This window comes from Lithobates pipiens, unplaced genomic scaffold, assembly GCF_037356315.1.
Source record: "Lithobates pipiens isolate NorthernLeopardFrog02 unplaced genomic scaffold, aLitPip1_a1.2 Scaffold_23, whole genome shotgun sequence".
NCBI lineage: Eukaryota > Metazoa > Chordata > Amphibia > Anura > Ranidae > Lithobates > Lithobates pipiens.
The window spans coordinates 44,461,841-44,487,211 of record NW_027507785.1 but is presented as its reverse complement, the minus strand read 5'-3'; the positions used below and the strand labels follow the sequence as shown (position 1 = coordinate 44,487,211).

General features: G+C 48.4%; 1 protein-coding gene across 1 annotated transcript in view; it reads left to right on the top strand.

Moving 5' to 3' along the window:
- Nucleotides 1-6,249: 6,249 nt before the first annotated feature.
- The window catches only part of CACNA2D2 (calcium voltage-gated channel auxiliary subunit alpha2delta 2), a 278,037-nt gene continuing 258,915 nt past the window's right edge, over nucleotides 6,250-25,371 (top strand). The window contains 1 exon segment of the mRNA XM_077451058.1: nucleotides 6,250-6,463. Within this exon segment, the coding sequence (XP_077307184.1) occupies nucleotides 6,354-6,463 (110 nt within the window). The 5' untranslated portion in view covers nucleotides 6,250-6,353.

Here is a 25,371-nt window from a genome sequence, read left to right as displayed (position 1 = left end):
TTACCTCCTCCTCTATAGAGAGAACCTACCTACCTCCTCCTCTATAGAGAGAACCTACCTACCTCCTCCTCTATAGAGAGAACCTACCTACCTCCTCCTCTACAGAGAGAACTTACCTACCTCCTCCTCTATAGAGACAACCTACCTACCTCCTCCTCTATAGAGAGAACCTACCTACCTCCTCCTCTATAGAGAGAACCCACCTACCTCCTCCTCTATAGAGAGAACCTACCTACCTCCTCCTCTATAGAGAGACCCTACCTACCTCCTCCTCTATAGAGAGAACCTACCTACCTCCTTCTCTATAGAGAGAACCTACCTACCTCCTCCTCTATAGAGAGAACCTACCTACCCCCCCTCTATAGGGAGAACCTACCTACCTCCTCCTCTATAGAGAGAACCTACCTACCTCCTCCTCTATCGAGAGAACCTGCCTCCTCCTCTATAGAGAGAACCTACCTACCTCCTCCTCTATAGAGAAAACCTACCTACTGCCTCCTCTATAGATAGATCCTACCTCCTCCTCTATAGAGAGAACCTACCTCCTCCTCTATAGAGAAAACCTACATACCTCCTCCTCTATAGAGAGAACCTACCTACCTCTTCCTCTATAGAGAGAACCTACCCACCTCCTCTTCTATAGAGTGAACCTACCTACCTCCTCTTCTATAGAGAGAACCTACCTACTGCCTCCTCTATAGAGAGATCCTACCTCCTCCTCTATAGAGAGAACCTACCTCCTCCTCTATAGAGAAAACCTACATACCTCCTACTCTATAGAGAGAACCTACCTACCTCTTCCTCTATAGAGAGAACCTACCCACCTCCTCCTCTATAGAGTGAACCTACCTACCTCCCCTTCTATAGAGAGAACCTACCTACCTCCTCTTCTATAGAGAGAACCTACCTCCCCCTCTATAGAGAAAACCTACCTACCTCCTCTACAGAGAAAACCTACCTACCTCCTCTTCTACCGAGAAAACCTACCTACCTCCTCCTCTATAGAGAGAACCTACCTACCTCCTCCTCTATAGAGAGATCCTACCTTCAGTCTCCTCTATAGAGAGAACCTACCTACCTCCTCTATAGAGAGAACCTACCTACCTCCCCCTCTATAGAGAGAACCTACCTACCTCCTCCTCTATGCTCCTGTTGTTGTTTTAACTTTGGATAGTAAAACATTTTTTTTCTGACAGTAAATCCCTTATACAGCCCACTTCTGGTTTCCTGTCTGGTCATTAGTCTAGGCTTATGACATGATACACAGCTCTCTCTCTCTCTCTCTCTCACTCTTGTGAGAGTTTGCCGGGGGGGGGGGGGGGGGGGTGAGTCATAAGAGGGCCAATGAGAGCTGCAGAGCTGGATGTGTGCCTCTGTGTAAATCCAGGAAGTGAACGGGCAGGAGCTTCAGCTGCCCACAGTTAAAATGGCTGCAGCCAGACTCCTTGGAGGGAGATTTCTGCAGCATATTTGGCAAGTACAGAATCCCAGTATATATAAAATAAAGTGGCTGGAGGGAAGCTTCAGAATGGCAAAGATGTTTTTATTACAAATTATGTGAGCAGACTGCAGTTCCTCTTTAAAGTGTTAGTAAACCCACTTTAAAAAAACAAACAAAAAACTAACACCTGCAAGACAAAGGCATAATGAGCTAGTATGCATAGCATAACATACTAGCTCATTATGTAATACTCCCCTGAGATCGAAGCCCTCGCTGCGGTGCCTGGGCACAGCACCGGTGGCCGACATCACTCACAAGGGTTACTTCCAGGTATCGCGGCTTCAGCCAGTCACGGCGCTGTGATTGGCCGGAGCCACGATGACGTCACTCCTGCGCATGTGTGTGGTAACGGCACACTCACTGAAGCAACGGCACATAGTTTGTGTCAGTGCGCATGTGCAGGTGACGTCGGCACATGCAAATACAGGGGATATCTCCTAAACTGTGCAGGTTTAGGAGAAACCCTGGATATCTACAGGTAATCCTTATTATAGGCCTTTTACCTGTAGCACAAAGTGGTCTGTAAGAAATTCTCCCTACAATACTTTTCTCTGCCACTAGATGTCCTCAGTTTGATGTCTTTACACATCATTCAACAAACTTTCCCTGAGCACAGGTGTTCCTGGACCTGCCTTTGGCCTATAGAGGGGAGAAAGACTGCTGTTAGAAATCATTGGGCCCCATACAGCCTTTCTGATGCCCCGCGCCCCCCCCCCCCCCCATGGAAAAAAAGGTAGGTTCTCTCTATAGAGAAGTAGGTAGGTAGGTTCTCTCTATAGAGGAGGAGGTGGGTAGGCTTTCTCTATAGAGGACGAAGTAGGTATTCTCTCTCTATAGAGGAGGAGATAGGTAGGTTCTATCTATAGAGGAGGGGGTAGGTAGGTTCTCTCTATAGAGGGGGAGGAAGGTTTTCACCAGTGGCGTAACTAGAACCTTCAGGGCCCCAATGCAAGAAACCATGAAGGGCCCCCCTGAACCCCAGCCAGGGCCCTTCCCTTCGAGTCTGGCAGTGGAACTCCAGGAGCGTGGTCACAGGTATGACCTTTGTGAGCCCTGTAGTTCCACCACTGGTATCATTAGTTTTTTTTTTATAATTTTTTTTTAATTCTTAGGTGCCCCATTGGGGGACTGTCCCTAGGCAGGATGGGGTCCCTGTCCCCAGAAGAGATGAGTTCCTTTTCTCCAGGCAGATGTAGTTACTGCCCCAGGTGAGAAGGGGTCCCGGTCCCCAGGGGAGGTGGGAGTCCCTGTCCCCACGTAAGAAGGGGTCCCTGTCCCCAGGGGGAGAGGAAGGGGGTATGTAATGGTGTGTGGGGGATGGGGTCCTCTCACTCACCATGACCAAGCTGTAGGCCGCGCACTCATCCATGTTGGTCTGGGCTCCATCCAGTGTGCTGGACGGGCGATCAGCTTATCTCCCAGAAAGACCTTTCATCATCTGTGTATGACGGGGGAGGAGGGGGGCTGGCACTCATAGGGCTGCACTGCATCTGTGTGCTTAAAGTTTGTTTACCCGGGAGAAGTATGCAGTGCAGTGTGGGCCGGACTCGGGGGAGGGCAGGACTCTGGCCGGGGAGAACAGATATCGGACTGAGCGGCAATGCATGGAGCAGGAGAGGGGTACTCTGAGGAACCGTCTGAGGACACAGGTCATGCGGGGAATGCACAACTAAAGAGCAGCCAGTGCGATAGTCGAGCATGGAGCTCTGCTATTCACCCTCCACCTCCACCACCCGTGTGCATGGTGCACTGGTACGCCTAGCTGCCTATGCTGCTGCTGGCCATATGTAGAGGGGGCTGCATGGGCCCCCTGCATCACAGGGCCCGGTTGCGGTCGCGACTGCTGCACCCCCTATAGTTACGCCCCTGGTTTTCACTATAGAGGAGAAGGTAGGTAGGTTCTCTCTATAGAGGGAGAGGTAGGTAGGTTTTCTATATAGAGGAGGAGGTAGGTAGGTTCTCTCTATAGAGGAGGAGGTAGGTCGGTTTTCTCTATAGAGGAGGAGGTATGTAGGTTCTCTCTATAGAGGAGGAGGTAGGTAGGTTTCCTCTGTAGAGAAGGAGGTAGGTATGATCTCTCTATAGAAGAGGGGGTAGGTAGATTTTCTCTATAGAGGAGGAGGTAGGTAGGTTGTCTCTATAGAGGAAAAGGTAATGTCTCTCTCTCTATAGGAGAGGAGGTAGGTAGGTTTTCTCTATAGAGGAGGTGGTAAGTTCTTTCTATAGAGGAGGAGGTAGGCAGGATCTCTATATAGAGGGAGAGGTAGGTAGGTCCTCTGTATAGAGGAGGAGGTAGGTAGGTTCTCTCTATAGAGGAGGTAGGTAGGTCCTCTCTATAGAGGAGGAGGTAGGTTCTTTCTATAGAGGAGGAGGTAGGTAGGTCCTCTCTATAGAGGGGGGAAGGTAGGTCCCCTCTATAGAGGGGGGTAGGTATGTTCACTCTATAAAGGAGGAGGAAGGTAGGTTCTCTCTATAGAGGGGAGGTAAGTAGGCTCTCTCTATAGAGGGGGTAGGTTCTCTCTATAGAGGAGGTAGGTAGGTTCTCTATAGAGGAGGAGGTAGGTAGGTTCTCTCTATAGAGGAGGAGGTAGGTAGGTTCTCTCTATAGACGGGGAGGTAGGTAGGTTGTTTATATAGAGGAGGAGGTAGGTATGATTTCTCTATAGAGGGGGAGGTAGGTAGGTTCTCTCTATAGAGAAGGGGGTAGGTAGTTTTTTTCTATAGAGGAGGAGGTAGGTAGGTTCTCTCTATATTGGGGGAGGTAGGTAGTTTTTTTTTCTATAGAGGAGGAGGTAGGTAGGTTCTCTCTATAGAAGGGGGTGGGTAGGGTATCTCTATAGAGGAGGAGGTAGGTAGGTTCTCTATAGAGGGGGAGGTAGGTAGGTTCTTTCTATAGAGGAGGAGGTAGGTAGGTTATCTCTATAAAGGAGGAGGACGGTAGGTTCTCTCAATAGAGGGTGAGGTAGGTAGGTTCTCTCTATAGAGGAGGAGGAGGTAGGTAGGTTCTCTATATAGAGGAGGAGGTAGGTGGGTTCTCTCTATAGAGGAGGAGGAGGTAGGTAGGTTCTCTATATAGAGGAGGAGGTAGGTGGGTTCTCTCTACAGAGGAGGAGGTAGGTAGGTTCTCTCCATAGAGGGGGAGGTAGGTAGGTTGTTTATATAGAGGAGGAGGTAGGTAGGTTCTCTCTATAGAGGAGGAGGTATGTATGATTTCTCTATAGAGGGGGAGGTAGGTAGGTTCTCTCTATAGAGGAGGTAGGTAAGTTCTCTCTATAGAGGAGGGGGTAGGTAGGTTTTTTTCTATAGAGGAGGAGGTAGGTAGGGTCTCTCTATAGAGGGGGAGGTAGGTAGGTATTTTCTATAGAGGAGGAGGTAGGTAGGTTCTCTCTATAGAAGGGGTAGGTTCTCTCTATAGAGGAGGTAGGTAGGTTCTCTCTATAGAGAGGGAGGAGGTAGGCAGGCTCTCTATATAGAGGAGGTATGTAGGTTCTCTCTATAGAGGAGGAGGCAGGTAGGTGTTCTCTATAGAGGAGGAGGCAGGTAGGTTCTCTCTATAGAGGAGGGGGTAGGTAGTTTTTTTCTATAGAGGAGGAGGTAGGTAGGTTCTCTCTATAGAAGGGAAGGTAGGTAGATTCTCTCTATAGAGGAGGAGGTAGGTAGATTCTCTCTATAGAGGAGGAGGCAGGTAGGTTCTCTCTATAGAGGAGGGGGTAGGTAGTTTTTTTCTATAGAGGAGGAGGTAGGTAGGTTCTCTCTATATTGAGGGGGAGGTAGGTAGTTTTTTTCTATAGAGGAGGAGGTAGGTAGGTTCTCTCTATAGAAGGGAAGGTAGGTAGATTCTCTCTATAGAGGAGGAGGCAGGTAGGTTCTCTCTATAGAGGAGGGGGTAGGTAGTTTTTTTCTATAGAGGAGGAGGTAGGTAGGTTCTCTCTATATTGAGGGGGAGGTAGGTAGTTTTTTTCTATAGAGGAGGAGGTAGGTAGGTTCTCTCTATAGAAGGGAAGGTAGGTAGATTCTCTCTATAGAGGAGGAGGTAGGTAGGTTCTCTCTATAGGGGGGTAGGTAGGTAGGTTCTCTTAGTACAGAACAGGGTGGTCCCTGTAGTGGGGGGAGGGCAGTGAGTGTGGGTGATGGGCGGTCTCTCCCATAATGGATAGGTAGTCTTTATGCTCAGGATGGGCAGGCTCTGTGTGGGCGGGGTTATATATCAGGCAGGCTCTCTCTGTGGGCGGGGTTATATGATGGGCAAGCTCTCTGTGGGCGGGGTCGAGGTGCAGATGCGCAGCCCTCACATGTATGCGGTGGGCGGGGTCAGGCGATGGACAGTCTGTGGGCGGAGGCTGGAGATGATGGACAGTCTGTGGGCGGAGGCTGGGGATGATGGACAGTCTGTGGGCGGAGGCTGGAGATGATGGACAGTCTGTGGGCGGAGGCTGGGGATGATGGACAGTCTGTGGGCGGAGGCTGGGGATGATGGACAGGTGTCTGTGCACCGGGATCTGTCTGCACTCTGCAAGGTGGGCGGGATCTTGGTATGGAGGGCGGTGTCTTTGGGTAAGGTGGGCAAGGATCTGCGCGAAGTGGGCAGAGTCTCTCCTGTAGGGTGGGCGGGCTCTGCGTACAGTGTTCAGGCAGCGGGCGGAGTCTCCTGTGTATGGTGGGCGGAGTCCCGTGTGTACAGTGGGCAGGCAGTGGGCGGAGTCTCCCGTGTGGAGTGGGCGGGCAGTGTGCAGGCAGTGGGCAGTCGGTCGGGTGATATAGGGCAGTGGTGGGGGGAGCCTGTCTCTCCCAGGCTGGGTACACAGCTGGCAGTGTGCGGTGGGCAGAGGCTCTCCGGGTTTGGATCTGCACGATGCGGATGACGATGAGATCTCTCCGGCCGATCTTCCTCCTTCTCCTCCCGGCGCTCTGTGTGCTGCACCTCCCGGGGGGTTCGGGGTTCAGCTTCCCGCAACAGCACACGTGAGTACCGACACCCCGATATCTGCCGACACCCCGATGTCTCTTATCTGCTCCCCGGTATCATCCCTGGACCCCCAAATTGTATTACCGGACCCCCAAATACTCCCCCATCACCTGTGCGCTCCCCGAACCCCAATATTATTCCTCAGTTATCCCCGCACCCCGATATTATACCCGCCCCCCATCAGTACTCCCATACAAATAACCTGCCTGAACCCCCCACTGTTTTTATTATTATTAACCCTGTACCCCCCAGTAATATGTGCCCCACTTCCATCCCCTGTGCTACTAATACACCACCTTCCCTGTACCCCACAATATGGAGTATTTCTCCAAATCTTGGCGCCCCAATACCGGTCCTTTATTTCCATTGTAAGCCATGTGCCCCCAGAATGTGGATGATGGAAGGCAGGATCACCTGCATCCCAATACTGACACCGTACCCCAATACCTGCAGTGTAACTCCTGGGCACAGGTCCCCTGGACTGGCACAGTACCCCAATACCTGCAGTGTAACCCCTGGGCACAATATCCCTGGACTGGCACAGTACCTCAATACCTGCAGTGTAACTCCTGGGCACAGGTCCCCTGGACTGGCACTGTACCCCAATACCTGCATTGTAACCCCTGGGCACAATATCCCTGGACTGGCACAGTACCTCAATACCTGCAGTGTAACTCCTGGGCACAGGTCACCTGGACTGGCACCGTACCCCAATACCTGCATTGTAACACCTGGGCACAGGTCTCCTGGACTGGCACCGTACCCCAATACCTGCATTGTAACACCTGGGCACAGGTCCCCTGGACTGGCACCGTACCCCAATACCTGCAGGAAACCCACAGGACAACAGCACAGACGCTGTACCCCAATAACTGAGGTGTAGCCCCTGCCACAGCACCCCATCACTTGCACTGTACCCCTCACCCTGCAGTGTAAACCCAGACACAGGACCCTCATTGCTTACAATGCATTTCATACCTGATATATAACCCCTGGGACAGGACCTCAGAACTCACACTGTACCCCAATACCTGCATTGTAAACCTGGCACAGTTGTCCTATACTGACACTGTACCCTAATACAGGCAGTGTATCCCCCGACACATGACCCCAATTCTGACACTGTACCCTAATACCCGCTGTTAAATCCTTGGCACAGGACAACAGCACTGACACTGTATCCCCGTACCTGAAGTGTAGCTCCTGCCACACAACCCCAGTACTTAGACTGTACCCCAATACCTGCAGTGAATCCCCTGAGACTGTGCCATAATACCTACAGCTTAACCTCCTGGCACAGGACCCCAGTACTGATTCTGTACCCTAATACCTGCAGAGTAACCCCCTGACACAGAACCCCAATACTGACACTGTACCCCAATTCTTGCAGTGTATCCCCCTGACACAGAACCCCAGTACTTACACTTTGCCCTAATACCTGCAGTGTACATACCTGACATTGTACCCCAATACCTGCAGTGTATCCCCCGACATTGTACCCCAATACCTGCAGTGTATCCCCCGACATTGTACCCCAATACCTGCAGTGTATCCCCTGACACTGTACCCTAACACCTGCAGTGAATCCCCAGAGACTGTACCCTAATGCCTACAGTTTAACCTCCTGACACAGGACCCCAGTATTGACACTGTACCCCGATACCTGCAGTGTACATCCCTGACACAGGACCCCAGTACTGACACTGTACCCTAATATCTGCAGCTAACCCCCCTGACACAGGACCCCAGTACTGACACTGTACCGTAATATCTGCAGCTAACCCTCCTGACACAGGACCCCAGTACTCACACTGTACCCCAATACCTGCAGCTAACCCCTACTTTCTGTATTGCTCTGCTGACCCCAGGCACCGAACCTCCACACCAACACTGCACCCCAGTACCCTCAATGTATGGACAATAATTCCAGCGATCTGCAGAGCCCCCTAATAATGGGCACTGTACCCCTAGACGATGGCTTTATTCTATGTCTGGAGTGGCAGCCCCCCCCCCCCCCCTTCACCGCTCCTGTCCCCGGGCAATGATGTGCCCAATGTTCCCTCTCCCCGATACATTCTCTTCTCCATCCTCTATCGTCCGTGCTGTGCCCCCCCCCCCCTCTTCCTTCACCCTCCATGTAGCCGTGATCATTCCTTCATCCTCCAAATTCCATCATCCAGCTGTCTGTCTACAACTCCCAGTCCTCGCTGCCCCCCTCCCACATTCCCACCGCCCCCAATACTTCCCATAGCCCCCCTCTACTTCTCCCATACCTGACCCTGGCTCCATAATACACAGATGATGTATTTATAACGCTGAAAACCCTCCGCAGGTATTACATTGGAATTGCTGCCCCTCCCTCCCCCAAAATATGTGTGCCCATCCCCCACCCGGAGTGTATATAGGGGAGGATGACCCCAGTGCTATATATATGTATGTATGTGGACAGCTTCAGGTTTCCAGATTGGGACTGTCATTCGGGGAGTGGTGGCTTCTCACTATGAAATGCTTTGGTGGGGATTTTGGGGAGAAATATCCAATCGCCATTGTGTTTTTTATTTCTTATTTTATTATTATTTATTTTATTTCTTTGATCATTGGAGTTTCTGATAAACGATTGTCGGCAGCGATCGTTGTGTCCTCTATCATGTCCTGTTTGTTGGAATCTACTTGAATCAGCGATTCCTCCGGAAGCCGCCATGTTGTTGGTTTGGTGCTCTAGGCATGGGCCTCAGAGGAACCACAAGTTCCATCCCCTCCCCCCCCCCCCAGGCCTCTGGGATTTGTAGTTCCTCAGTATCTATCAATTTTCCGGCACTTTAAATAATATTTCTGAAATGATTTGAAAAACTTTCAGTCCGGGTCGCGTTTCTGTCGGCGTCTCTGATCGCTGTTGCTGGTCGGACGTTCCGTAGTGGGATTTGGGTGTATATAGGGGGTCCGGCTCGGTATATACGAGAACTCGGCTTGTGTCATCGCTCAGACCCCGCGGCCCCAGCGGGGGGGGATCACAGATCCCGGGTCATGTAGATGCTTTTTAGTAAAATTTTTTGATTTGTTACTTCTGTTTATAAATATCCGAGAGATGATTGGCCGCTCCATATAAAAGATTTACTTTGTATAAACGTTGTATCTCTGTAGAAGGGAGCTGATTGGCTGATCTTCATAGACAGTTCTTTGGGTGACAGTGTCTGATATTTGGGCCTTACTACGCATTTCGGAGGGCCGCTGACCCTGCTGCTTTTAACCGTTGCTGAGCCTATAAAAAGACAGTAAAGAAGCCTCGCTCATCTTTGGGTGAAGGGGCCTCGCTCATCCCTTTTTTGAAGGGGCCTCGCTCATCCCTTTTTTGAAGGGGCCTCGCTCATCCCTTTTTTGAAGGGGCCTCGCTCATCCCTTTTTTGAAGGGGCCTCGCTCATCCCTGGGGTGAAGGGGCCTCGCTAATTCCATTGAGGGGGCCCTCGCTCATCTTGGGGTGGGGGGGCCTCGCTCATCTTGGGGTGAGGGGGCCTCGCTCATTCCATTGAGGGGGGGGCCTCGCTCATTCCATTGAGGGGGGGCCTGGCTCATTCCATTGAGGGGGGGGGGCCTGGCTCATTCCATTGAGGGGGGGGGGGCCTGGCTCATTCCATTGAGGGGGGGGGGGCCTGGCTCATTCCATTGAGGGGGGGGGCCTGGCTCATTCCATTGAGGGGGGGGGCCTGGCTCATTCCATTGAGGGGGGGGGGCCTGGCTCATTCCATTGAGGGGGGGGGGCCTGGCTCATTCCATTGAGGGGGGGGGGCCTGGCTCATTCCATTGAGGGGGGGGGGCCTGGCTCATTCCATTGAGGGGGGGGGGCCTGGCTCATTCCATTGAGGGGGGGGGGCCTGGCTCATTCCATTGAGGGGGGGGGCCTGGCTCATTCCATTGAGGGGGGGGGGGCTGGCTCATTCCATTGAGGGGGGGGGCCTGGCTCATTCCATTGAGGGGGGGGCCTGGCTCATTCCATTGAGGGGGGGGCCTGGCTCATTCCATTGAGGGGGGGGCCTGGCTCATTCCATTGAGGGGGGTCTCGCTCATCCCAGGGGTACTCAATCCATTTGTTGTAGTGGAATATTCAGTGGGTTGGTTTGGTTGGGGCTCTTGCAGGCGATATCAGTGATGTTTGGTGGGTGCTTGTAGTGAAATGATTGGAATACATAAGTACAAATGGGGCCCCTGTTCCGGGGTCCCTGAGGTCAGAGGGCCCGGCACAGCTCCTCCCCCTGGTATACCGCTTTGTACCTACATGAGGCTCATTGTGTATTTCTCAAGCTTGTTATACGGTAACTCCTCAGTTGGTGTTTTTCAGACATCCTCCAATCTTTTTCCTAGGGGCTCAATAACACTGTTGCGGTTTAACGCACGCATTACAATGCAATCAAACCCATGCATCCACACTAAAAATAGCGCCTGTCCCCATCTCTGCGCTAATTTTTTCCTGCGTTTTTGTGTATTAGGAGATCATCAGAATGTTTTGATGCACAAGCAATGGGCATTAATAAACTTTGGCCAATGGCTGTTAACTCCACCCCCACCCTAAGGGGCTTATTCACACCAATGTGTCTGCGATTGAAACTGCGTTTTAATAGCGCTGTAGAATGGAAAGACATTCGGCTCAAATTGTCCCAAACGGCGCAAAGGCATGACAGTGCCTATTTATAACATTAGGACTGCGCACATGTGCTATGGTGCTTTTCGAGGCTTGCGGTGCAGTGTGAATGGGCCCTAACTCAAAAAAACGCATTGGAAACTCCCTGAAAGCGCACCACTAACGTACAAAGGAAACGCATGTTGGCGCATGACACCGCACCTGCCTAATTCTACAAAAAAGCGCAACCTTTATGCACAGGTGCGGTGATCAAGGGGTTAAAGCAGGGGGGAGGAGGCGAAAAACCAAACGCAAATCGCTCCTCATAAAGCACCGTGCATGTGAACGAGCCCCTAAAAATGCTCAGCAGGTGCTCCAATGAGTCTTTCTTTTTTTAGCAATCATGAGCGTTTATGACGGGGGCGGGGCTGGATGTGGCGACTAATCTGCCAGAAGCTACACAGACTTCAGTCCCTTGTGAGTCCTGAGACGCTGATTACCACCGATAATGACGCGCCCCCTCCCCCCCCTCCCACCAGGCCATCGAGACGCTTGCATCTTCTGCTGATGTAAACGCCCGTGTGTACTGAGCCCGACACCGCGCAATTCTTATTTCCTCCATTTATTGAATAAATAAGATGAGGACTCGCTGGCCCCAGCCGGGGTGAGAAATTCTGGAGTCCTCCCAGAGACGAGCTAATGAGCCCTTCCATGGGGAGATCGATCAGAGATTTATAGAAGGCGGTATTGATTGATCCAAGCAAAACAAACATAAATTAATGATAGGTATACGTAACTGGGTAAAGATACATTGTATATAACACATCTAATATAACATATAATGTATCTTTATATTAGATGCGTTATATACAATGTATCTTTATATAATGCATCTAATATAACATATAAAGATACATTGTATATAACACATCTAATATAACATATAAAGATACATTGTATATAACACATCTAATATAACATATAAAGATACATTGTGTATATAACACATCTAATATAAAGATACATTGTGTATATAACACATCTAATATAAAGATACATTGTGTATATAACACATGTAATATAAAGATACATTGTATATAACACATCTAATATAACATATAATGTATCTTTATATTAGATGTGTTTATATACAATGTATCTTTATATGTAATATAAGTTTTTTTTTTTTTTTTTTTTTTATAGAAAGATACATTGTGTATATAACACATCTAATATAAAGATACATTGTGTATATAACACATCTAATATAAAGATACATTGTGTATATAACACATCTAATATAACATATGGGGTTGATTTACTAAAGGCAAATAAACTGTGAACTTTGCTCCAGAGCTTAGTAAATTAGGTAAAGCTTCACTTTGCAAAAAATACCCAATCACATGCAAGGAAAAAAAAATAAAAAATAAATAGCATTTTTTTCTTGCACATGATTGGATGATGGAAGTTAGCGGAGCTTCTGCTCATTTACTAAGCTCTGTGCACTTTGCAAAGTGCAGTTACTCCAATCTATTTGCCTTTAGTAAATCAACCCCATTGGGTATCTAATACATCTATTATAACATATAAAGATACATTGTATATAACTTTTCTATTATAACATATAACAATACATTACATATAAAGATACATTGTATATAACACGTCTAATTTAAAGCGGATGTGCACTTGCGATTTATTTTTTATTTATTTTTTTAAATTGTAACACTTAAAAATTCCCATCTTTCAAATGTCACACTCACTTTTTGCGTTCTTTTTCTCCCTAGATGTCCGTTTTTTCTTTAAAATCGTAACTTAGTTAAAAAGTGTACTGCAGTTTTCATTTGCTTGTGGGCATTTGAAGCCCCCCCATCAATCACTTCCTGGTTCCAGTACTGTAGATGTACCAGCATTCCTTGCTGGTTCCCGCGCATGCTCAGTCGTAACTGCGCCGAGTGGCGTAAACATCTTGGTTGCCATCACAACGGGTGGCGTCTTAGGAAGTTCTCGCCCCCGCTGTGATGTGAAGCTCTCTCAGATCGGGGATTGTCGGGAAATCTGTTCAAATCCCGCGAGATTTTGCAGCGGCTCTCCGCACTGACTCCTGGGAGCAATGACCCGAGATCCCAGGAGACAGTGCGGCGAGGACAGGAAATTACGCCAATACCCGCAAAATCCCCGCCCACAGCCGCAGGGACATTATGCAGCCAACATAGACCGGGCCATGTAAATACAGGTACAAACAAAAAAACGTCCATTGAGCACTTTAAGTTGCAAAATTATGTGAAGATCCGCTATAAGGCCTCGCGCACTCCGGATGTTTTTCAAAGCTGCTGTTTTTGGCTTCAAGCATTTTTTTTTTAATCTACAGCCAATAAACTCCCCAGCGTGTCGTCCTGCGTGTCGTCCTGCGTGTCGTCCTGCGTGTCGTCCTGCGTGTCGTCCTGCGTGTCGTCCTGCGTGTCGTCCTGCGTGTCGTCCCGCGTGTCGTCCCGCGTGTCGTCCTGCGTGTCGTCCTGCGTGTCGTCCTGCGTGTCGTCCCGCGTGTCGTCCCGCGTGTCGTCCCGCGTGTCGTCCCGCGTGTACGTTTTCTGGCTGTAAAAAAAACAAAAGTAGAGCATTTTTACAGATGAAAAACTCAGCTGAAAATGCTGAAAAAAGCGGCTATTTATAATTTATGAGCATTTTTGAGCCATAAGTGTTTGTGGGGTTTTAGTTTTGTTAAGAAAATGCAAAAATGCAGTAAAACACTAAATAACTTGTGTTTTTAACGCAGCATTTTTGGTAACTTCCAGTGTGCATGAAGCCTAACATGTAACAATACGTTGTATATACCACTATTTTATAACATATAAAGATGCGTTGGGATTTATTTACTAAAGGCAAATCCACTGTGCGCTACAAGTTCACTTGGAAGTTTAGTCGCTGAAGATCTGAGGGGGACATGCAAGGAAAATAAAAAACAGCATTTTTGCTTCTGCATGATTGGATGATGGAAATCAGCAGAGCTTCCCCTCAGATCTACAGCGACTGCAGGTGGATTTGCCTTTAGTAAATCAACCCCATTGCATATAATACGTCTAGTACTCGGATATGCAATTAGTGGACCTCCAGCTGTTGCAGAACTACTAGTCCCATGAGGCATAGCAAGACTCTGACAGTAACAAGCATGACACCCAGAGGCAGAGGCATGATGGGACTTGTAGTTTTGCAACAGCTAATTGCATATCCCTGGTAGTATAACATCTAAAGATACATTGTACAGTGCCTTGAAAAAGTATTCACACCCCTTGAAATTTTCCACATGTTGTCATGTTACAACCAAAAATATAAATTTATTTTATTGGGATTTTATGTGATGGACCAACACAAAGTGGCTCATAATTGCAGTGGAAGGAAAATGATAAATGGTTTTCAAAAGTTTTACAAATATGTGAAAAGAGTGGGGGAGGGGCATTTGTATGGCGCCCTCCGGAGTCAATACTTTGTAGAACCCCCTTTCTCTACAAGTCTTTTTGGGGGTGTCTCTACCAGCTTTGCACATCTAGAGAGGACATTTCTCCCCATTCTTCTTCTTTGTAAAATATCTCAAGCTCTGTCAGATTGGATGGAGAGCGTCTGTGATCAGCAATTTTCAAGTCTTGCCACAGATTCTCAATGGGATTTAGGTCTGGACTGTGACTGGGCCATTCTAACACATGAATATGCTTTGATGTAAACCATTCCATTGTAGCTCTGGCTGGATGTTTCGGGTCGTTGTCCTGCTGGAAGGGGAACCTCCGCCCCGGTCTCAAGTCTTTTGCCGACTCTAACAGGTTTTCTTCTAAGATTGTCCTGTATTTGTCTCCATCCATCTTCCCATCAACTCTGACCAGCTTCCCTGTCCCTGCTGAAGAAAACCATCCCCACCACATGATGCTGCCACCACCATGTCTCACGGTGGGGATGGTGTGTTCAGGGGGATGGGCAGACGTTAGTTTCCCCCACACATAGCGTTTTGCTTTTAGGACAAAAAGTTGAATTTTGGTCTCCTCTGACCAGATCACCTTCTTCCACATGTTTGCTGCCCCCTCCCCCACATGGCTTCTCACAAACTGCAAACAGGACTTCTTATGACTTTCTTTCTCCAATGTCTTTCTTCTTGTCACTCTTCCATAAAGGGCAGATTTGTGGAGAGCATGAGTCTAGAGATGTAACATTTCCGGAAATTTTGAAGCTTGGAAAATTTTATTTTTTTTGGGGGGGAAAAAAATGAAATTTTCTGAAAAATAAAAAATAAATGCTACATTTAGTGTTTTATTTGTCTTTTTAAGATTGAAAGTCATTCTGTTACGAGAACGTTGAGGAATTATGCATTGTCATCATTGTTGTCCTCTTCACTTCGATCCATGAAGGATTTTTTTAATATCTACAGGACACTTGTTACATACAAGAATGTGTTTTGTCATCCTGGTAGCATTTGGAAATGCGCATTTCATCTGACAATATTTGCAAATCACATTTTTCTTTTCAGAAGAACTTGTAATGTGAAAATGCCTCCATATGCTTGATGTCGGTCTCACCATTTTTCTGAGGGGAGTAGGAAATTAAAAACCAGAAAAAATGACTACTTTGCAAGAAGACGCTAATCTATGGGTGTGTGTGGGGGGTGGGGGGGAAGAACCAGATTAATGGTAATTAAATTATTATTTACACAAGTTTATAAAGATAAACTAATGTAGCTAAATGATTGTTTTCTGGATTCAGAATCAGATCAATGTAAACTCTTACTTTTTTTTAATTAAGTATATACTTTCAGGTCCTGTTTGTTGCTCTGTATTTTCTTCCAATGCTTTTGAGGCCTAGTGAAGAGGCCAGAACAAACCAAACACGCCCACTAACATGCAAAAACAAAGCTGAAACCTTTTTCTTGTTACAATAGCAGCACAGCCCCTCCTAAAGGAAGAAATGCATACTGTTCTTGCATTGGAGGGTTCACTTTGTTACCTAGGACTTTCTTGTCCTTACTTAGTGCACAGAAATTAGAATAATCTGATATCGTACATTATTTTTCTTTTTTTTTTTTTTATAGAAATGATTTGGAAAATATTTGAACACCCTGTCTTAAAATATTTTATTCATCATGTTAAAATAAAAGATTCCACTTTTTTTTTCCAATATTTGGGGAAAAAAACAAAAGCCTTTAGAAAAAAAAACATATTTTTCCGTTTTATTAGTTATTTTTTTCCGGGCCTTCACATCTCTAAGCACGACTAATAGTTGTCCTGTGGACAGATTCTCCCCCCTGAGCTGTGGATCTCTGCAGCTCCTCCAGAGTTACCATGGACCTCTTGGCTCTTCTCTGATGAATGCTTTCCTTGCCCGGCCTGGTCAGTTTGTGGACGGCCATGTCTTGGTAGGCTTGCAGTTGTGTCATACTCTTTCCAATTTCAGATGATGGATTGATCAGAGCTCTGTGAGTGTAAGGGCTTACCTAGATTGGAGTCCATGTTGCAGAGATGTAGGCTCACCCTTGCAAATAAACACAGCCCACAGTAACAAACAGATAAGCTACCTGGGCTGTGAATCTGTGCACGGGGGCTTGACAGGAATTTGCCAAAGGATTGTCCAGGTAAAGCCGTAGTCAGGGATTCCAGAAGACAGAATAAACGATATACAAGCCAGGGTCGGTAGCCGGGGTCAGTCTTGGAACTCAGGAACTCAGGAACCTTTGGCAACAAGAGACAATGAACTGACAAAGCCCTCAGAGTGAGGCAGTGTTTTATACCCTAGCTGATTAGGTAACCTGCCACAGCTGATCCAAGAGTGAAAGGTACAAACAGAATTGCCCACAGTACTAATGCAAAACTAGACATGGCTGGAAAGCAGGCAGAATAGAACTGAGGTGTGGCTCAGAGGTAAGGCAACGGGAACAACCACTGGCAGTCATGAGTTCAACACCACCCAGAGCCACCTGAGCATGGAACATCCGATTTCTTTTGGGCTTTCTTAGTTTTAGAAGTTCCAGTTGGGTAGACTTTCGTCGCTCGCAAGGCTCTTTCGAAAGTCTTCAGGTCCTGCTTACGGACTATGGTGCCATTTGAGGCATACGTACAGTCAGGAGATAGCGGGGTCACCGGCACAGGAAGTTCAAGCGGGGTCACCGGCACAGGAAGTTCAAGCGGGGTCACCGGCACAGGAAGTTCAAGCGGGGTCACCGGCACAGGAACTTCAAGCAGGGTCACCGGCACAGGAACTTCAAGCGGGGTCACCGGCACAGGAACTTCAAGCGGGGTTGTAAAAAACGCAATGAGGGAGATTTAGTAAAGCAGCTTTGCACAACAACCAATCGGCTTCCGGGTTTTATTGGCAAAGCTTAACTGACCAAACTGAATCTGGAAGCTGATTGGCTCCCACGCACAGCTGCACCAGATTCTGAGGTCTGCCGTTTTTATTAAATCCCTCCCCCTATGTGTGTTTTATGAAGGGGGGGGGGGGGGTTCTGGTCATATTTTTCTCTTTGCTGTTTCCTGCAGGAAGGAAACGGTTGGAAAATGTTTCTAAGATGCACATAAAATGTATCTTTGTGTTGCATTATTTTTAAACCCGATGAATTCAAAATGCACCAAAAACCTATCCTGCTCTTTTGAGGAAAATGCATAGCAGTGCTCCATGTAACAATGCCTTCATCTGCCCCCCGCATCTGCTAATGCTCATCCTTCCATGTGACGAGGTTTTAAAAATTGGTCAGGGACTTCTTTTCCATGTTTCTCGCGTTTAAGGCAGACCATTAAAATGTATGGGCTTCCCTACAAGCAACACACGGAAACACACGCACGCAGAAAATAGAAGATTTATTAAATAATAGTGGTCTTCAAATCACCTGAAGAAGCCGCCATTGGCGAAACACGTCAGGAGCAGACACCACAATGCGAGCATTTGCCTAATACACCAATATGAATATACCATGGACATGTGCAGTTTATCTTTTCCCTAAATGTTCATGTTTTAACTACGTATCAAATACATTTTGTAATTTTTTTTTTTTTTATATCTTGCGGGATCTTGTTTTTGGCACTACTACAATCCCACCAGCTACTCCTTCTACATATCAGTTCGAGGATGAGGTCCATTTATAATATTGTAACCTACCCTCCATACCAGGAAATTCAGGGTTGTATAAATGTTTCCGGCGTCGCCCGACCTCGGGAGGGGGGGAGAATTTGCGGTGAATTTGGATTATTCCATTGCCGCATGCACCGGAATCTTGCGGCCGCCTGAGCGGAGATGCATAAAACGATCGGCGGCGTGCTGTCAGGACGCGCTGCATGATAATGTTTTACGGTTCCTGTGATCTCTCTCTCTCTCTCTCTCTCTCTCTCTCTCTCTCTCTCTCTCTCTCTCCGCATTAATGTTATGTAACGTCCTCCAAGGGCACTCTAGACTTCACGAAACCCCCCGAGACTCCCGCACTGTGCGCTCCCAGGCCTTGCAGCGGCCGCCCGCTACTTGCATAACGCCTGGGGGGGGGGTGACAGGTGTTTGAGGAGCAGATAAGACACCGTCCTTCTGGGGGCCCCACAACAGCCCTACGCTCTTTAGGAAAAAGCTCAGGTGGGGGTTTGGGGTATGTGGAAGAAATCCTAGTTAAGTGCAGCCAGAGCCGATGCGGCGGGAGCTACGCGGCGAGCGTTCGGGGACGTGTGTGCAAAAAAATGGCGGCTATTAGAAAAAAAAGTAAAAAATAAAATAAAATAACACTACAAAGGGAAATATTAAAGTCAATTAAGATAATTATCGGGAGCCACTCTCCGGAGGATTGAGACTCTCCTGCAGAATGTGATAATGAAAGACGAGGAGAGCGAGCGCGCAGAGAGGGGGCCGTGTGCAATATGGAATTGCAGCGCATGCATGTCTGCAGGCCGGGATAACAAGGTGGCACGGGGAGCCGTGAAAAGCGATTTTATTTTATTTATTCCCCCCCCGGTCCTGATTTGTGATTGGCTGCTAGAGGTAACCACACATTACCTGGGGCTGCGTTTCCCTCTTGCGCAGTGAGCCTAGGGCCCATTACATTTTTTAGGGCCCTATAAACCTTTTTGCATCTCTTCCCTTTTTTTTTTTTTTTCCTTCTAATTTTAACACCTCTGTGTCCTACAAACATGGCTGCCCCTTACTTCCTGAGCGCCAGTCACAGGGCACCTGGTTCTGAGAAAAGCTCAGACTCCCCCAAAATGGCCGCCAACGAAAACCATTATAAACCTTTTTGTTGCTCTCAGACTCAAAAGTCCCCCTCCCCCTTTAGTGGAGCCCAAAAGTAGTATACCCGGATTCACCGCATGCCTGTGCTCTGGAATGTGCCTCGTCTCATGGAGATTCGGGATTGGGCAAAGCGGAAATACCTTGATGGTCACATGACTCTTTTGATGTCCCAGCTGGCTACGCGGAGCGGAGGGAGCGGCTGCATCAGGGGGGTGGGGGGATGGGGAGGTGGTATGGTGGAATGTTGAGGTCATAGCAGTGTGGAGAGGGGCCACTCAGAGGGGCTCGGGGTCAATGGAAACAATTTGACCCACTCAACCTATGAGAGCCGGAATCCAGCCAAAACTTTTTTTTTTTTCATAGAATGGGGATATACGGTATATATCACCTCTGTGATGTTTTAATTGCTGTCTGTGCCTAATTGGCCTAGCGACCCCCCCCCCCCCATTCTTCTTATTTCCTGTCCTAGTGACCCCTACTTTTCTTAATTACGATTCTGGTGATCCCCATTCCTATCCTTTCCCATCCTGGTGATTACCCTTCCCCCTTTTTCATGTCCTGGTAACCCTAATTCACCTAACTTCCTGCCTTAGTGCCCTCCTTTCCCTTCAATTCCTGTCCTGGTGACCCCTACCCCCTCATTTCCTGTCCTGGTGACCCCTACCCCCCTCATTTCCTGTCCTGGTGACTACCATTCCCTTTTTTCATGTCCTAGTAACCTTAATTTCCTGCACTAGTGACCTCCTTTCTCCCTATTACCCTAATTTAATTTCCTGGTGAGCCCTATTCCCCATATTGACCTCTGTTCTTGGTTTCCCGTTCTGGTCACCCCCCCCCATTTCATTGATTTCCTGTCCTGGTGACCCCCCTCATTTCCTGTCCTGGTGACCCCCCTCATTTCCTGTCCTGGTGACCCCCCCATTCACTCTCATTTCCTGTTCTGGTGACCCCCCCCCCACATTCACTCTCATTTCCTGTTCTGGTGACCCCCCCCCCCACATTCACTCTCATTTCCTGTTCTGGTGACCCCCCTCCCCCATTCACCCTCATTTCCTGTTCTGGTGACCCTCCCATTCACCCTCATTTCCTGTTCTGGTGACCCCCCACCCCCCCCCCCCCCTCATTTCCTGTCTTGGTGTCATGAGAATGAAAAGTGATGGGAAAGATTCTGGCCCTTCGCTCCCCCGCTTTGGTCCACAAAGTCTACCCACCCCCACATTAGTCTAATTATTTTTCTGACACAAAGAAAAAAGTAAACTAGCCCAAAAAGGAATAAAAAAATTAAAAAGGGCATTACATTAAAAAAATAAATAAAAGTAAAAAAAACAAAAACAAAAAACCTGACATACAGCCCCCCCCCCCCCTCCCCCAGGTAAATAGATTAAAAATTGAATGAAAAGGTTCGGATGGCCGCACTCCAATGTAAACGATTTCTTTATTGTTATAGTAAATCCTATGCAGCAAGGATATAACCACTAACGCGTTTCACACCATTATAGCTGTTGCTTATTCATAGCCCTGGTAAATAGACCATCCAAAAAAAGAGAGAGAGAGAAAAATGGCGCCATCAGGAAACACCCACCATGACATTTAGACCTGAAGTGGCTGCAAAGAGGATGCAGAAAATCGGCAAGCGATGAAACAAAGGATACAATTGCTCATGATACGCAGTGCACAAATGTCAGCCCGGCCAGAGTCTATAGGGATTATATAGGTGTGTATACGGCACACGCGGAGCTCTCCTTTATTGTACAGAATTGCCCGTTGATGGTCATTCATTCTAACATACAGAGATGTCTGTGGACAAAATGGAGGCCCTTACATTCGTCTTCCCGGGCAGCGAAGGATAAGAGACGCATTCTGCATGCGCGCCCTGCTGTCCCCCCACCACCCCCCCAATCCTCACCCTCGGGCCCCCCGGGGCTGGCAGGGCCCCGGCCATTTCTCTTGAACTGGCAATTTGATGGAAGGAGCTGGAAGGATGGTGGGGGGTGGGGGGGGGGGGGACGTGGACGAGGAGTGGAGATGATCTGTGTCCTCTTTAAAGGTGGGAACGATCGTCTTTCCCTGTAATAAACCCTTTCAGTAATAAGCAGCTCTTTTCATGGTGCGCATTGTTCCCCGGGCGGCTCGTTCCTCTCCCTCGGCTGCCCCGGCTGCGGGCTTTAATGACATTACCAGGGCAGCAGCCACATTAGCGGAGACGTGGAGCGAGGACGGCGTTTTTATAGATTGCAGATGCATTCTGCGATTGTGCGTTTGACTTACGGTGACAGCGGATCCATTTTAACATCACAAGTAATAATACGGTTGAGACGGGCACCCCCCCCCTCTCCCCTCCTCCCTCCCTATCACCTGAGATTTGGAAAGGTGGGGGGGGGGGGGGGGGTGAGAATGAAAGAAAGGTTGGAGAGGAGGGGGGGGGGGGGGCATTAATTTCTCCGCCGCCACCAGGACTCGCAGGCGTCCGTTCCATTGGCTGAAAGGCATTGAGACCCCCGCCAGATAAAGAGTAGGACGAGGCTATTTGTGTGCCAGTTAAAAATTAAATTGCTAGCCTTAAAACATTCCCCCTTTCACTGCTAACAAAAAGCCTTTTGTGTTGGCGGAATAGGAAATGGGCACCTTGTTTACTCGGCCCTGTTTTTCCTTTTTAAATCCGCGTTAACACGTTCGGCGCAGCAAATAAAAAAAAAATAAAAAAACCTTCGCGATCGGGAAGCTGATGCTGCAGGGATTGGTCATTGGAGGAGAGGGCCTGCTGCTGGACTACAAAACCCAGAACTCTTTGCAGCAGATGTGCACAGATGAGGTGATGTTGGCTGTCTTTGCACATTGGGCAATCGTTTTCGGGGGGAGGGGGGGGGGCATTTTTTGAAGTCAAAGGGATTTTGTTGTCAAGCATCTATCTGGAAAGACTTTGGTGGAAGCTTCCATAGCCCTCACAAGCAGAAAAACACCAAGCGACCAATGGAGTGTGCCTTTTTATCCTTTTTTTTTTTTTTTTTTTTTTGTCTCGGCAAAGACCCACACTGTGTGGTCATGCGTTTGTAGACCCCCTAACCGTTACACCTCCTGTAAGTTGATTTGGACGTCCCATTTCAAAAACATGGCCACAAATATGGAGGTGCCACCCACATGGCTATAAATATGGAGTTGCCCCCATGACCATTGATGTAGAGTTTATCCCCCATGGCCATAAATATGGAGATGCCAACCCATATGGAGTTTCCCCCATGACCATTGATGTAGAGTTTATCCCCCATGGCCATAAATATGGAGATGCCAACCCATGTTCACTATTATGAAGTTCTGCTCTCCCATGGCCATTGATGTAGGTTTGCTTGCTATGGCTGGTGATGTAGAGTTGAACTCCCCATCCATATGGCTATGGCGTTCTCCCCGTGGCCAGTAATATGGCGTTCTCCCCGTGGCCAGTAATATGGCGTTCTCCCCGTGGCCGGTAATATGGCGTTCTCCCCGTGGCCGGTAATATGGCGTTCTCCCCGTGGCCGGTAATATGGCGTTCTCCCCGTGGCCGGTAATATGGCGTTCTCCCCGTGGCCGGTAATATGGCGTTCTCCCCGTGGCCGGTAATATGGCGTTCTCCCCGTGGCCGGTAATATGGCGTTCTCCCCGTGGCCGGTAATATGGCGTTCTCCCCGTGGCCGTAAAATAACATCCTCCACTCTTTTGGGAAGACTTTACACAAGATTTGTGAGGTCAGGTACTGATGTTGGATGTGATGACCTGGCTCACAATTGGTGTTCTAATTCATCCCAAAAGTGTTCAGTAAAGTTGAGGTCAAGGCTCTGTGCAGTTCCTATGCACCAAACTGGTTGATATGGAGTTGGCCCTCCACGGCCGTAGATGTGGGAGTTGGCCCTCCACGGCCGTAGATGTGGGAGTTGGCCCTCCACGGCCGTAGATGTGGGAGTTGGCCCTCCACGGCCGTAGATGTGGGAGTTGGCCCTCCACGGCCGTAGATGTGGGAGTTGGCCCTCCACGGCCGTAGATGTGGGAGTTGGCCCTCCACGGCCGTAGATGTGGGAGTTGGCCCTCCACGGCCGTAGATGTGGGAGTTGGCCCTCCACGGCCGTAGATGTGGGAGTTGGCCCTCCACGGCCGTAGATGTGGGAGTTGGCCCTCCACGGCCGTAGATGTGGACGTTGGCCCTCCACGGCCGTAGATGTGGACGTTGGCCCTCCACGGCCGTAGATGTGGACGTTGGCCCTCCACATGGTTTGTGGGGTCAGGTACTGATGTTGGATGGTATGACCTGGCAAACAATTGGTATTCTAATTTATCCCAAAGGTGTTCAGTAGGGTTGAGGCCAGGGCTCTGTACAAGACACTTGAGTTCCTCCACATGAAGCTAGTTGTGTTCACTTGACCATCACACCCGTTATAGCATCCCATTCCAAAACTATGACCATTAATAAGGGAGTTGCCCCTCCCATTTGCATCAAAAATGGCGTTGTCCCTCTTGTAGCTGTAACGGCATCCACTTTGTTGGGAAGACCTCATAATTATTGTTTCAGTTCATCACAAAGACATTCAATAGGGTTGAGGTCGGGGCTCTGTACAGGACACTCGAGTTCCTCCACACCAAACTGGTCAAACCATGTCTTGATGGAGCTAGCTGTGTTCACCTGACCATCACACCTTGCATGGCCATTAGTAATTGAGTTGCCCCTCCCAAAGTCATTAAAAATGGAGTTGCCCCTCTGGCAGCTATAACGGCATCCGCTCTTCTGAGAAGACCTCATAATTGGTGTTCCAGTTCATATTAAAAGTGTTCAATAGTGTTGAGGTCAGGGCTAAGTGCTGGACACTCAAGTTTCTCCACACCAAACATGTCTTTATGGAGTTGGCTTTGTGTACCTGAACACAATCATTTGGAGGGGCATCCCCACACTTTTATCCTTTACAACGTATGTTTATGTTTAGAATGTTGAATTTCGCTTACTCTCGATTGACTTCCAACCTCCAATCATCTGCTATTCTTTCGGCAAACAATACTCTCTAACTCTTGCACGTTTCCTCTGCTATTTTGAGGTTGTGGCCCTCGTTCCCGGGGAAGAACACTCGGCATTACTGAAACAATCACATAAAATACTGTATATGTAGACGGCCTAGAAAATCGGGGCTTCCGTAGAGTCTTCTCACACAGGCTGAAAGCCCCTGGCATGTGTTGCAAAGGGCTGCTGTAGATGAGCTGCATGTCTAGTGTCTATGGGCATGTTGTGGGTACCTTGTGACTTCCACAGACTCTCCCAGCAGATCTATTGGAGCAAATATTGGCTTTCCAAAATGGATTTTTAAGCTCGACAGTACTCCTCGAAGATGAGGCCAGCCCTGCGTATTCCGCCACGTCTCCAGGTGGCCTCAAGGTATCCAAATATGGAAGATTGGCGCTGCTGACCTGTTTCGGGGATGTCCTCCTCATTCTTGCTGCTTTACTTGAGTCTCTTACCCCGAAAAAGCATATGTATATCAGAGACCTAATTGCTTCTTTCAGGTATCTGGGGGGGCAGTCGACTTAGCGGACCCCCACACTAATTTTCCCGGTAGTACGGTATATTTTACCCCTTGTATTGAAGAATTGCATTTTTTCTTTGGCTTGTTTTTATTTTTTATTTTTTTTAAATAAATGCCCAATTTAGGGTCCCCCTAACTATCCTTTTCAACCTTTTTTGGTTAGGCAAAATGATGCTGCCTTGAGTTGCTGAAACCCTCCTGAGATATGCACATCACCAATCCCAGGAGGGTTTGGCGCAATCTACAGAAATTGTACATGCTCTGTGCCATCACGGAGGGGGGGTGGTTGGCTCTTCTTAGTTCTTGCAGATGATGTGCCGTTTGGTTTAAAGTTCCTCTGTAGGAGCATTTTACCCTAGAGCAGTGGTCTCCAAACTGCAGTCCAGATGTGGCCCTTTGCTTGATTTTATCTAGCCTTTGGGGCACTATTGCCCAACGATGGGGCCACTACTGCGCCGGCTGCCCCCCCCCCCAACAATGGGGCCACTACTGTGCCGGCTGCCCCCCCCC